General features: G+C 35.2%; 3 protein-coding genes across 5 annotated transcripts in view; 1 reads left to right on the forward strand and 2 right to left on the reverse strand.

The window, feature by feature from the left end:
* LOC136800754 (synaptonemal complex protein 2-like) overlaps positions 1 to 12,109 on the forward strand; it is a 35,653-nt gene that overhangs the window by 5,146 nt on the left and 18,398 nt on the right. For 2 of the 3 annotated variants that reach the window (XM_067057410.1, XM_067057409.1), the window contains exons 7-17: positions 8 to 185; positions 711 to 763; positions 1,048 to 1,093; positions 1,359 to 1,463; positions 1,932 to 1,995; positions 5,090 to 5,209; positions 5,844 to 5,940; positions 6,299 to 6,380; positions 10,498 to 10,683; positions 11,328 to 11,463; positions 11,710 to 11,930. In XM_067057410.1, coding sequence (XP_066913511.1) covers positions 8 to 185; positions 711 to 763; positions 1,048 to 1,093; positions 1,359 to 1,463; positions 1,932 to 1,995; positions 5,090 to 5,209; positions 5,844 to 5,940; positions 6,299 to 6,380; positions 10,498 to 10,683; positions 11,328 to 11,463; positions 11,710 to 11,930 — 1,288 coding nt within the window. The remainder of the gene's footprint in view (positions 1 to 7; positions 186 to 710; positions 764 to 1,047; positions 1,094 to 1,358; positions 1,464 to 1,931; positions 1,996 to 5,089; positions 5,210 to 5,843; positions 5,941 to 6,298; positions 6,381 to 10,497; positions 10,684 to 11,327; positions 11,464 to 11,709; positions 11,931 to 12,109) is intronic. The other variant, XM_067057411.1, reaches the window with a different exon arrangement.
* On the reverse strand, positions 2,273 to 4,383 carry LOC136800756 (uncharacterized). The gene is made up of 3 exons (XM_067057414.1): positions 4,196 to 4,383; positions 3,666 to 3,878; positions 2,273 to 3,169 (listed from the first exon to the last, which is right to left on the reverse strand). Exons 1-3 carry the CDS (start codon positions 4,349 to 4,351, stop codon positions 2,693 to 2,695), a joined length of 846 nt encoding a protein of 281 aa, XP_066913515.1. The 5' UTR covers positions 4,352 to 4,383; the 3' UTR covers positions 2,273 to 2,692.
* On the reverse strand, positions 7,019 to 8,198 carry LOC136800755 (chemokine XC receptor 1-like). The gene has a single exon (XM_067057412.1). The coding sequence runs from the start codon at positions 8,182 to 8,184 to the stop codon at positions 7,045 to 7,047; it is 1,140 nt and encodes a 379-aa protein (XP_066913513.1). The 5' UTR covers positions 8,185 to 8,198; the 3' UTR covers positions 7,019 to 7,044.

The following is a 12,109-nucleotide window of genomic DNA, read 5'->3' on the forward strand; positions in this document are numbered from 1 at the left end:
TTTTCAGGGACTCTTTTGGTGTTTGTTTACGTGAAGCAGGAGATTACGAACTTCAAGCTACCATTATGGAAGCCATCTTTCGCCTCATTTCCCCTGAGGATAAAGAGAAGTTTGCTTCCTATTGGTTCAGTTCTAAGAACATTCAGAATTCTTTCTTGTCAATCAGGAACGAAGAATTCGAAACGGTAAGATTTCTGGTTATTGCTCGCCTAAGTTTAGAAGAAGAAACCTTCATAGGATGGGACAACTAATGGCAAATGCCAGGAATTTTTATAATTATCGGCATCAAGAAACTCTTGCTTAAGAAACTCCTCTCCTTTCTGGAGAGAAAGAACATTCGAAAGATTAGCCCACGAAAAGCCATCAATTTAATGTGAATGTTCCTCTGAAGCATCCAATTACTGAAAAACAAACATCCCATTGAACAGACTCGAGTTGTTCAAAAAAAGGTAGAAAGCCAGGATGATCATATACGATTTCTCATAACATGTCCCTAAGTAGGAACTTACAAAGTTTGCAAATGAGACCAATACCTCGGATTATGCCTCGATTTATTAATTTCTCATCAAGATCATCACGATCCGAGGTCAGCTTTTGAAGTATGGTGACTAAATTATCGACTAACCCTAAGCTTTTTAATCCTACTCGTTTGAAACAATGATGATCATCATATTTTCTGTTCTTATCTACTCTTCTATTGTTTGCTATAGGACGGACGAAGATTTTTGAATTATTTTAACAACAGTGCCGCAGATTCTCAGAGGTGAGTACCTTTTTCGGAAATTAAAAATTGGATAGTTTAAAAAGGGTTTTAATAATGATAAATATGAACTGATGATTAAACTTATAATATAAACAAAGTGATTATATTTAAGCTTATTATGGTAGAATGACGTCGATCCTCTATGATATTAGGGCCGAGAGTTGTATTGATTGTCTTGAATGACAAATTGTGCTCGCCATTTTACCTAATCAGTCCAGATCAGTCATGCACTTTAGTAGCTAATCTTGAAATATCCAGTCTTGATTTTCTCTCCTCTTTTTCAGGGTGTTTTCATTCCCAGCATTGGTAGTTTCTCTAGGCAGATACCAGGTATTAAGAAAGAAAGAAAGAAAAGTTTCGAGTTCTTTCTCTTATTCTTCAGAGTTATATTTTAGTATCAGTCAAATATTTTGATAGCTAAGATTTTAGTTTTTAATGTTTTCCTTTGTTTTGATATTATTATTAATAGTTTTAGGTTGAGGGGTCCCCCAGTCAACAAAATAGAACTTCTTATTTGGTGAAATGCGCTACCCATCACACACTTTTTCATTCTATAGTTGGAGATACCATATAAATACTTTACAAAATATTTCAGCTGAAGCAACCTCGTGACAGCAAGGTGACGGACTTTTGGGTCGACTTTAACGTGGCCTCACGATCAATTTCCACTTTTGTCAATGATGATACCAATACTGATACTGTAAGATTATGTAGAATTATCTTTGGAAAGAAAATCGTCTTTGATTCCCATTTCATTGGATTTTCATCGGAATAAATATACGGGGTCATTTCCTTCATACCAATCTCCACCGAGGCAGAAATTGTCGTACAAAGGGAGCAGTCTGATAGATGATAATTAGGGGTTGAAAAAAGTCTATGCGAGGATAGGACTTTGAATCTCTATAGATGAATTTAATTCCCCTCCCCCTGGATGGATGGATGGGGTACTACAAGGGTAGAAAATATCAAGTATGCGAGGATGGGACCTCCAAAAACTAGACATTAGATTGATTTCATTTTGGACTTTTGGGAATTTTACTTACAGAGACTCTTCTTATAATTTGCCTTTATAATGCTTTAATTAACTAACTATTTAAAAAAAAGCTATGTGGTGAAATCGCGTTAGCAGGGTAGGATTGTTAGAATTAAATATGAATTTCTTTCGTAGGAATCCTCTGATTGGGAAATGATTATCATAAAGAAAGAAGACATCCGAGATTTCAGAGTTAATGGTAAGCTTTTGACTCAAATCCTTGAATTTATAGTCGACTCTATTGATTCAAGCGATCAAGAAATTTCTTCGAATTAGTTCTAATTATAGAAAGAATCAACTTATTTTCAGTATTTGGTAATATTTTTACAAGCAAAACAGTTTGTCAAGAGATACTTCAGATATTTTTAACATCGTTTTGATAAAAACATAATATATGGGTAGCTTTTGAGATTTGTAACCTATTTTAAGTGACAAGACCGGACGAAAACCCATCATCATTCAAATAAAAACATTGATGAGGTTAGCCCTGGGATTGAGGGTGTAAATACTTCATCGTAATAATTTTAAAGCTATTTACAAATAAACTTTACAAAACGTACAAAACATTCAAAAATAATACTTGCAAGATCTCAACATAAACTACAGTTGACACTCTCTCACTCGATCTTCAAGGGACCAGACATTTTCCTCGAATTAGAGAAAGATTCGGATTACAGAGAGTATTTCACATCACTTTTTAGCTGAGCGGCCAATATTTTTCTTCCAGTTATAGAGAGAGTTGACTGTAATCGTAAGCCACAATTAAGAATTTGCCTATCGAATAGTAGAACGTCGAAATAGAGAGCGTCAATTGTAGAATAAACGACATTTTCACTTTTATAATATGTAGTCCGAAAATACAACCATAGAGTATGACCCATAACCCCCCTTCGCAATCAAATACAGTTGAAGGTGTAAGCCTTAAGCTCCAATAACTTATCCTTCTTCGAAAGATCACCAAATTTCTCTTTATCTCCATACTCTATCATATCCAGCTTCTTCTCACGCCTGACGCGTGAAATCAGATTCGCCACTGTGTCATGTTTATTCATAACGGGTGCATGTCCTTTATCGCCCAAATGCAACATTCGTAACCCAACAAGCTTTGTTGTACTATCTATATTCAAAGTGCAGAGTAATACATCATCTGCCGGCAATTTTGCATACAACGGTTTCACATTCTCTTTCTCTTTGGAAAGATAGATTGAGCTAGCTGGGATACCTGTTTGTAGCTCAAGCTTCGCTTTCACTTCTCTTATTGTCCATTCTCTCCTTACTTTGATTCTGTAGAATGTGTACATATAGACTAGCAGTACAAACTCTGGAGTTGGATTCAGGGCTAGTCGCAACTTTTTCCATTCCATTTTGTACACCTGTGAGTAGAATGGAAACAGAATTAAAACCTTTTTCAACATTTCTTTTTGAAATCAAAAATCTTCAAAGTGATATAGTGAGCCTCTTTTTGAAATCCAATAGAAACGACCGACTTGTAAGGGCTAACTTGAAAAAGCTTGTAAGCTTAATAAATAGTGGTTAGTTTAGTATAATGGACGCGGCTAAAATAAAGCAGATGCTGATATTAGTAGTGAGTTTGTGAATTTGCACTTTTGAGGACGGTAGAGTGACTGAAGCGATTTGGAAAAACCCGCAGTTCTGACCCGCAAAATCGAGGACGGTAAAAGTACTGATCTACCGTCATCCTCAGTCAGTCAGGATCTACTCAAATTAGAACCTTACTGTCTCAGTCGCAGAAAAACACACATACACAAACTTGGTATTGTACCTATTTTGTATTTTTCACTTGTAAAAGTATTGCCGATTCGGTCCCCTGCGATTATTTCACTTTATTAAAAGTATTAAAGCCGTTACCTCATCATCTTTCAGTGAAATCCCTTCATGAAAAAGTTCTTGAGTTTGAGTTGGAATTTTCGCTTGTTTAGCAATGAGTGCTTTCACATCAGCGACTTTCAATGGATTGTCGACTGCATTCTTTCGCTCGGGAATATTGATACTGTATACTTTTCCGGATAATATTGTGACTTCGATTGTCGTTGCGTCTTTAAAGTTCCGATTTTGTATCACCTAATACAGAAAGAAATTTTGTAATGTTTAAATTTCAAGCAACCCTCGCCCTGTGGATCCATTAATCTAAAAAACTTTACGTGCTAAAAAAGGGGATATAAAGAAAATTTGTTATTTAAATTTGAAGTTAGCAACGAGACCAAATATAAGAGTAATTTATTGTTGGCCAATGAAGAAAATTTTAAACGTTGACCCCTGGTCACACTTTGAGTGGGTAAACAAATGGAGGGTGGATCTCTTACTTACAATTGGGAAACCCTTTTCTTTTTCAGCCTCTAAATGTCGCTCAATCTTTCAATCTCAAAAGATATGTATACCTTTAGATCCAGGTCGAAATCCATCTTGTTTTTAGTCATTGAAGAAACAGTATGATATAGTATCTGGAAGAAATTCGCTTTGTTTACTGCAACCTTACCATTTACCATTCCACTGTTTAATGCTCTGTAAAAAGACCTTCTCTTACATTTCCTCATCAATCAAGAGAAAACTAAATTATGTCTAGTTTATGTTCTCTTACAAATTCCTTGAATTTATTACCATTGTCTCGCTCAACCAAATATCTAATCCTATTTAAATATATTGATAAGCGTCGGTTTTTATACTATGATTACGTAGTCACTGTTCGAATAGATTATTAAACTTTCGAGTTAACGAGAATCGCGACCGACTTTAAATCCATACTTTTCATTTATAATGCCTTGTTTGGTAGGCTATTATTTTCCAATTATATTGTGCTTATAATTAATTTAATAAAAATATTTTCACCTTCATGATTAATGATGGCAGAAGTGCTTATAAGAAATGTTTCTGATAATCGAGACCACCTTATCATTATCTGAAGGGACAAATTGTTTTCATCTACTTAAACTTCCTACTTACTTGCTTTCAGTAATGTTTAATTATGAGGCTTTTATAGCACTGTACGCTTTTTCTATAAGAACGGGTTTTTTCCATTTCATCATAGATACTCTTCTTAGGGAAAATTATACTAATGTAACATATTCTTATAGTATTCTTAGGTCAGGATCCAACCAGTATTGGATCCAACCCCAGCCTAAATCTAGCTCTCTGCGAAACCTAGGCATTCTTGTCAAGGCATTTGGTATTGTTGGGGGGTAATTGGTAATTTCAGGTTAAGTGCTCTAAATCAGCATTCTTATGTTCAGTTTAATAACTAACTAACTTCGATAACTAAAAACTTGTCTTTTCAGTGAACGAAGAAAAAACGATTGTCATTTTGAAATTATTCGAGCCTGCGTACCAGCTAGCCCCGTTCTGTCCTGAAGCTAATGAAAATTACGTCAAAATTACCTTCCCTCGCAAGCTGAATGGTAAGTGATTTGTTTACGCTGCTAGAACATATACTCATCCGTTGTTGAATTCAGGTCTTTGTAATGTTTTGGTTTTACTGATTTACCGGATCGGGTTTTCCTAGACTCCGACTCCGTTATTGCTTGTGCAAAGAAATTACCTATGAAATTCATCCTTATTGGTACTATATTTCACTAGGTAAGAGCGAGCCTGATACCACCAAGGAGTATTTAACAACTAAACATTCTTGAATCGATAGATGAACTCAATATTTTAAGTGGGTAACCTAGTAATCTAGGAATTTTAGACAGTTCTTCGATTGTTTTCACGGGGTCTATTATGTAGCCAGCTAAGTAATTTATGACCTGAACGGAACGTTGGAAGAAGTGGGGTTTCGAACCAAGAACCCCCGGCTTGCGTTGATGGCGCCTTATTATACCACTCGAGATGACCTCAATCCTTGAAACTGACCTTCAAAAGCATCAGACCACGTTCACACGATACGGATCCGTTTCACTCCCAAACAAAATGAAGCCATCTTATTGGTTGAATTCAAGTTATACGTCACTTCTAGCCAATAGAATGGCTTCATTTCGTTTCGAAGCGACGCGGAACCGTTATGTGCGAACATGATCTTAAAATCTTCGTGTTTAGGTGCTGTTTCAAAAGCTCTTGGCAAGTTGTTTGGTGAAGTGAAATATGTTGAACTACCGATCTCAAGCCCCAGTATCTCCTCTACACCTGGTGGCAGGTAAGGACTTGAAGAGATAATAATACCGAGTCTAAGGTTCATGTATGAAACGATTTGGAGGCTGTACACAGAGGCAACCGTAGCTTTTGAATTGGGGAAATATCTGCAACCTCAAAAAAGACAATAAAAAGTGAAAAATTGGAAACATTTTTCGATTTCTTTTGTATATAATATATAGTACTACTATGCTATGCTATAATATACTATAATATATAGTAGTACGCAATATGCAGTGCTGACGAGTCCTAATAAGGCCGAAATGCATATTTTGCTCTGCCACCCAAATCTCCTGAGTGAATATAGTTGGACAGAAATTCTTTGAATTTCTTCTCATATATATACCATTCCTATATTATAGGAACCTTCGCACATCGATGGCTATTTCACCATTAGCAGTTCACGGATGTTCAACATCCACCAACAAGAAGAAAACACTCACCGTAAGTTCTTCACTTGTCTTAAACACTCAACTTTCTATGGATTAACTTATCTTGTTCATTCAAAATTCATTAGTACCAAAGTCCATTATAATTGACAAGAAAAACGAATAATAGTTGGTTCCTTGATACTAAATATACACTAAATGTTGTAGCTTTTTATAATAAAGTGCAATTGGCGCTCTATTATTCGACGCGCTCTCTAATTCGACGTTCTACTATTCGATATGCTCCATTATTAGATAATATTGAAAGTCACCGTCAATAAGAATGACTAAAAAAACGACGATCTAATATTCGATACGCTCCATTCTTCGATGAAAATCCAATTCCCCTTGAAATTACCGCGTTAATTGCGGTATGTTTTGTATTACCATGGATCCTATAAAAAATTTTGATCTTTTACATATTTTGATTATTTTTAACTTTCATTTCCCTGACAGAGAGATAATATGACTCATTCTTAGAGAGTGTCTATTCTTGAGGCTTTAATAAGCTGGATTTAAGTTTACACGAGTCAACTGACGTCAAATATTTGTGAGCGTCTCAATACGATGACCTAAGATATTTGACGTCATTCGACCCTGTTTAACTCGGACCTTTTCCTCTCTTGAGCAGCTTTTGAATCAATTCACCACCGATAGCAATGATTGTTTTGGGCTTCGGTTTAGGGCATGACGGTTACCTGATTTTTTGTCGTTTCGTTAGTCATAGAATGGTGGTTGTCTGTCTTTCTTACATTGCCAAGTTGCTCTAAACTCAAATTCTGTGTCTTTCCGTCCACGATAGTTCTTCTCCTGTACATTCCCAGGGTTAATATCGACAACAGAAACTTCTTGAAACCTACAATCAGCTTGGCATATACAAAAATGTTTAAAATGTTATTCGAATAAAATGCAAAAGGGGACAAGATATTTGTAAAAACGATAGCATAATCCAAAAGGTATTTATTGCCAGTTTCCAGTGCATGCGTTGCTAGGCCCAGTCCTATGGAGTGAAAAACGCGTCCCGGTATTATCGTGAAAACGTACAAAACAGTTAGAGCTTTCATAGTTCTTAACGCTGTTTGATTTCGTTTCCAAATCGGGCTATTATCGGGAAACGTATTCCGAAGTTGATCGCAGTCCAATTTTTGCTTAATTTTCCAGTATAGATAAACCAGTATTCCGATCGGGATAAAACTATCTAGACAATAACCAACGACCATGTACGTAATCATGATTGTCATGTCGATATGTTGCAACGAACATCTTAACCCTCCCCCATATACAATCAATTTTCGATTGATAAAGAATTTTAGGAAAATCCCAATCGATGCCATCCATACCAGTACACAAGCGTAGGTTATTTTTCGCTTGCTAAGTCTCCTTTCGAACGGCTTGACAATGCTTCGATATCTCGTGTAAGAGAGAAGAACTAAATACCAACATGAGGAGAGCAAGCAAACTTTTTTGAAGAAATCTGCCATGAAAAAACAACCGATTTCGCCGAGTTTCCAAGACCTTTGTACCCAATAGTGAATTAGAATGCTTAACCCAACACAAGTTGAAAAATCAGTCACAGCCAGATTGATGATTAAGAAATGGTACGGTGTAGTTCTTGTGAGCTTTTTGTAATTTGTTTTGATAAAGTATATGACGATGACGAGGTTAAAGAACGCTCCGAAGCCAAGATATGTTGGAAAGATATTTAAGAAAAGGAAATTGATCGCTTCGGTGATGTGTTTGTTGTACTTAAATGATGGTTGTGGACGACCAAATGTTTGATTTAACATCGTTGTGTTGACATGGCTTTCATTGATAACCATTTTTGCCTAAAAAGATCTTAAAAAATTACTGGATTGAATTATTGCTTTTAATCTCATGGTTGATTGAAATTCGATTGACGTTTTTGCTTACGTTAATTTGTAATTTCCTGCGAACTTGTAATTTCCCTCCTAGCTTTTGTAATTTCCCTCCTAGATTTTGTAATTTCCCGCAAAAGTGAAATTTCCATCGTTTGGAAATTCTTCACCTTTTTTGAATTTCTTACTAACTTTGAAGGCTTAAGTAAATGGAATACTATCCAATTAAAACTCGATTTGCATTTGTATGACTTTTTTGAGACCTCTTTTTAAAGTTTCAGATTGATTTCCAGTGTTAAATTGACGTCTTGCAGAATTGTTAGAATTTCATGAGATTAACCAGGAATCTCATGCTTGTTTTCGTGAAATTCTGGATAAATTACCCTCGGTCAAATTTCGAAATGTTTTAAATTTCCCTCGTTGCACTCGGGAAATTTCAAAAAATTTCAAAATTTACCTCGGGAAATTTATCCCGAATTTCCCTCATAACCATGAGATTACTAGTACTAATTTTGAGGAATGATATGTATACCTCGATCAAAATTTTCAATACAATGTCTCAAAACTAAATCAAACCCAAGCTATTTTATAATTCATTATCAAGAAAAGTTTTCTTTCAATTCATCAAACAAAAACTAAAAATTTTAAAATGAGTACAGTACATAACTCAGAGTTTCATGTTTCCACATGTATCAAATGTACAACAGATAACTTTTCTTGATAATTATATGGCTCTGATTACCCATCGAGTACTCTGACATCATCGATTCGTCTAACCTTGATTATTTTATAATTCAATATAATCTTCCAGAAAAAGATTTAGATCTAAATCAACTGGACTCTAATTCCTCCAATTCTTGATTAAAATTTCTAAATATTCTTTCAAAATTTTAATTTTTAATTTCTAAAATAATCTTCGACTTGGTCGTTTTTACTTTTCTATTTAACTCAATTCCAGAAAAAGATTTAGCTCTAGTTTAGACGACCCACTTTTTTCTAATCTGTCAAATCTTTAATTAAAATTTCAAAAACAAACTCTGAAAATTTTAATTAAATTTCAGAAAGAATCTCGACTCGACCGTTTAGTCTTCTGATATTAATGTCTATTGTTATGTTATTTACTGCCCCAGACCGGTCACCTACTTTTAAGATTTTTCCTCGAACCAAAATTTTTGATTTAGATAATTTCCATCACAATCTGCTACCTAAAAGGTAAATGTTTCAAGTTAAGAATCATTAAGAAAAGCTAATAATAGACCTCTTCATCAATGTTTTATCATCTTTGACATATGTCTAAAGGCTCTGTGCAGGCTCAACAGTTAAACATTCACTTGAATGAATAAGCTCTATAAAAGCAGATCACTTATTCAACTATATGTCAAGTAATGATTTTCTTCACTTATTTAATTATTAATTATTGATTCGAAGAAACTTCCATAAAATAGGCTTCATTAACATTTCATGCTTATTCCAAGGAGTTGGACACTAAACCCTCTTCGATGACTAGCCAAAATATCGTCCCCGGTGGAAAGTTATCCTCCCCACTGAAAATAACCAATGAACCAATCCTCACTGCAAAATATATGCTATTTTCCCCATCCCCACTGAATTTTCTTACTTGAAAACAAAGGAATGGAAATCCCCAGCCATAAAAAGCATGGGAAATATCAATCCCCATCGAGTTATGGTTCGTTATTTTTACCCCCACTGGCTGAAAAATTCCTACCGGCTCTGCAAGAAGGGTGTGTATGATTTGAACCAGGTTCCTAATAATCAATTTTCCCAATTTTTTCACTCGTATTTAAGAGTACTGATCTTTCTAATTTAAAATCTTGTCAAACATGCAACCTACTTTAAAAACAAATTTTTCGCGATTTTAATTCTATCGGTCACTGTCTTTGGCACCAAATCTAAATTATTCATTTGGCACTCTCTTTGATACGAACCGGTGAATGAAACCCAATTTGATCGAACTACAGAGAGATTCGAATCACAGAAAATAAGAAGTGCTCCTCCTTAACAGGGGGTTGAGGATAAGTTCGAGTAATACAGAGCAATACAGAGTTAAAACTCTCGCTAATTCAAACTCGAACGGGAAGTATAAATTCTTCGATTTACAGAAAGATTCGAATTATAGAAAGCAATTTACGAGTTTTTCTTTTTTACGGGGACTGAGAATTAGTTCGATTTTTAGAAAGATTCGAATAATAGAAATTCGAATAAACGAGAGTCCAACTATCGAGTTATCGCTAATAATAACTCTCCCGTTATTTTCAGTGTGCGATTTCCGATTCCACCGTTTCTTCTTCATCCGGATATGCCGAAGATACCGGAACTGTCGTCGGTGAGGAGAAAGAGGAACATGACAATGAGGAGAAAACGAATGAAGATGAATGTGAAAGAAAGAAAGATGAAGAAGAGAAAGAAGAATCTGAACACGAAGAAACTGTTCAAGATGAAAAGGTACCGCGTTGCATTTTTATGTTTGAGTGAGCCAAATGGTAGACCCGGACACGTTTGAAAAATGAGCAGAAAACGTTATTATTATACAGTCGGGTCTCAATTCATGATATGCACCACTGCAATGACTTCATGAAATTATGCAATTTTTCTGTTTTTGTTCCACCAATACGTCACTTTTTCTATTATTTAAGTAACGTATTGGGTGGAAAATTTTAAAAGTTTTCAGATGATTCTTCAGTGGTGCATATAATGAATATCTCGGATCCCGATCAACCCGAACGATTTCCCAGCTCTCCTGAAAACTAGGAATGTATTCTCACTTTCTCACTCATAGTCATAACCCGAACGATTACTTGATTCATCTTTCCGTTCTATTAATGGAGACTTGACTGAATGCAATTTTGTGTAATCTATAAATGTCATCTCTTGATGCGCACTTCAGCACACTTCATCGTATCGCGTTAGACTTACACTTTTTTGTCACAATGCTTCGATTTCGAATGTTTGGTCGTTTAACCTATTAGTGAATTATTTCAGATTTTTACATTATTGCAAAAGCAATAACTTTATAATTTTCCTTAACATATGTCATGGTAAAGCTAACGTTGGTTTCCAGCTTTTTTTTACAATCTCTAACTTTACAGGCTTCAGCAGAGTTTCCTCCACTTCTTCAAGAAGCAGCAGAAGAAGCTAACGATGAAAAACCACCTGCTCCAAAAGACGGGTGTCCTGATAACCATTTTGTTCCTGAAACACAAGAGAAAAAGACCAACAATGAAGGTATCTAGTAATGAATAGCCTGTATTGTTTTTATAAATCACTTTGATTTATTTCAGATTTGTTTAAAGCTAGAGACGTTAGACCTTAAGTTAAGACCTTGCAGTACCTTACCTGTTACTACTTCCATAACAATATCCATAATGGAACACTAGCTCACTTGTTTACACCTTAGAGACACTTAATTGTTCCCAAAATTCCCCCAATCCTTTAAATTAGAAATATACTTCGATTTTATGTCATCATTAGAAGAAGAAGAGGCAAAAGAAGAAATACATTTTGAAGTCGAACAAAAAGAACTTCCAGATAGAGAGGAAAAAGATCTTGTTTTCGAAGAAACTCCAATAGATTCTGACGAGGAGGAAGTGAAAATACGAGAAGAAGTCAAAATAGAAAAAGAAGTAAAACAAGCCCCCAGATCGAAAGCGAAACCGAAAAAGACAAAACCTGCTTCTTCCAGGCAGAAAAAGGTATTTAATGTTTCAAGGTACCACGAAAATCTTTGGAGCTTTTCACTCTTTACAATGCAGTATTTTCTTATTTGAGGGCGGTGCTAAACAGAGGAGATGTTTCATCCACCCTTAATTCATTCTCACGGCAAGAAAGTGATTGAAAAACAATTTTGTCATATTTCGAGATTAATCCATCG

Source organism: Clytia hemisphaerica, unplaced genomic scaffold (assembly GCF_902728285.1).
Source record: "Clytia hemisphaerica strain Z4C2 unplaced genomic scaffold, Clytia hemisphaerica genome assembly, whole genome shotgun sequence".
Classification (NCBI taxonomy): domain Eukaryota; kingdom Metazoa; phylum Cnidaria; class Hydrozoa; order Leptothecata; family Clytiidae; genus Clytia; species Clytia hemisphaerica.

What these genes read in the sequence shown, in the direction of transcription:
- LOC136800756 (XM_067057414.1), bottom strand. Translation starts at nt 4,351, where the DNA reads ATGAGGAAATGTAAGAGAAGGTCTTTTTACAGAGCATTAAACAGTGGA. An exon ending in ATTTCGACCTGGATCTAAAG is followed by an intron (nt 3,879 to 4,195) that starts GTATACATATCT and finishes TTTCTGTATTAG; the next exon opens with GTGATACAAAATCGGAACTT. An exon ending in TTTCACTGAAAGATGATGAG is followed by an intron (nt 3,170 to 3,665) that starts GTAACGGCTTTA and finishes TTCTACTCACAG; the next exon opens with GTGTACAAAATGGAATGGAA.
- LOC136800755 (XM_067057412.1), bottom strand. Translation starts at nt 8,184, where the DNA reads ATGGTTATCAATGAAAGCCATGTCAACACAACGATGTTAAATCAAACA.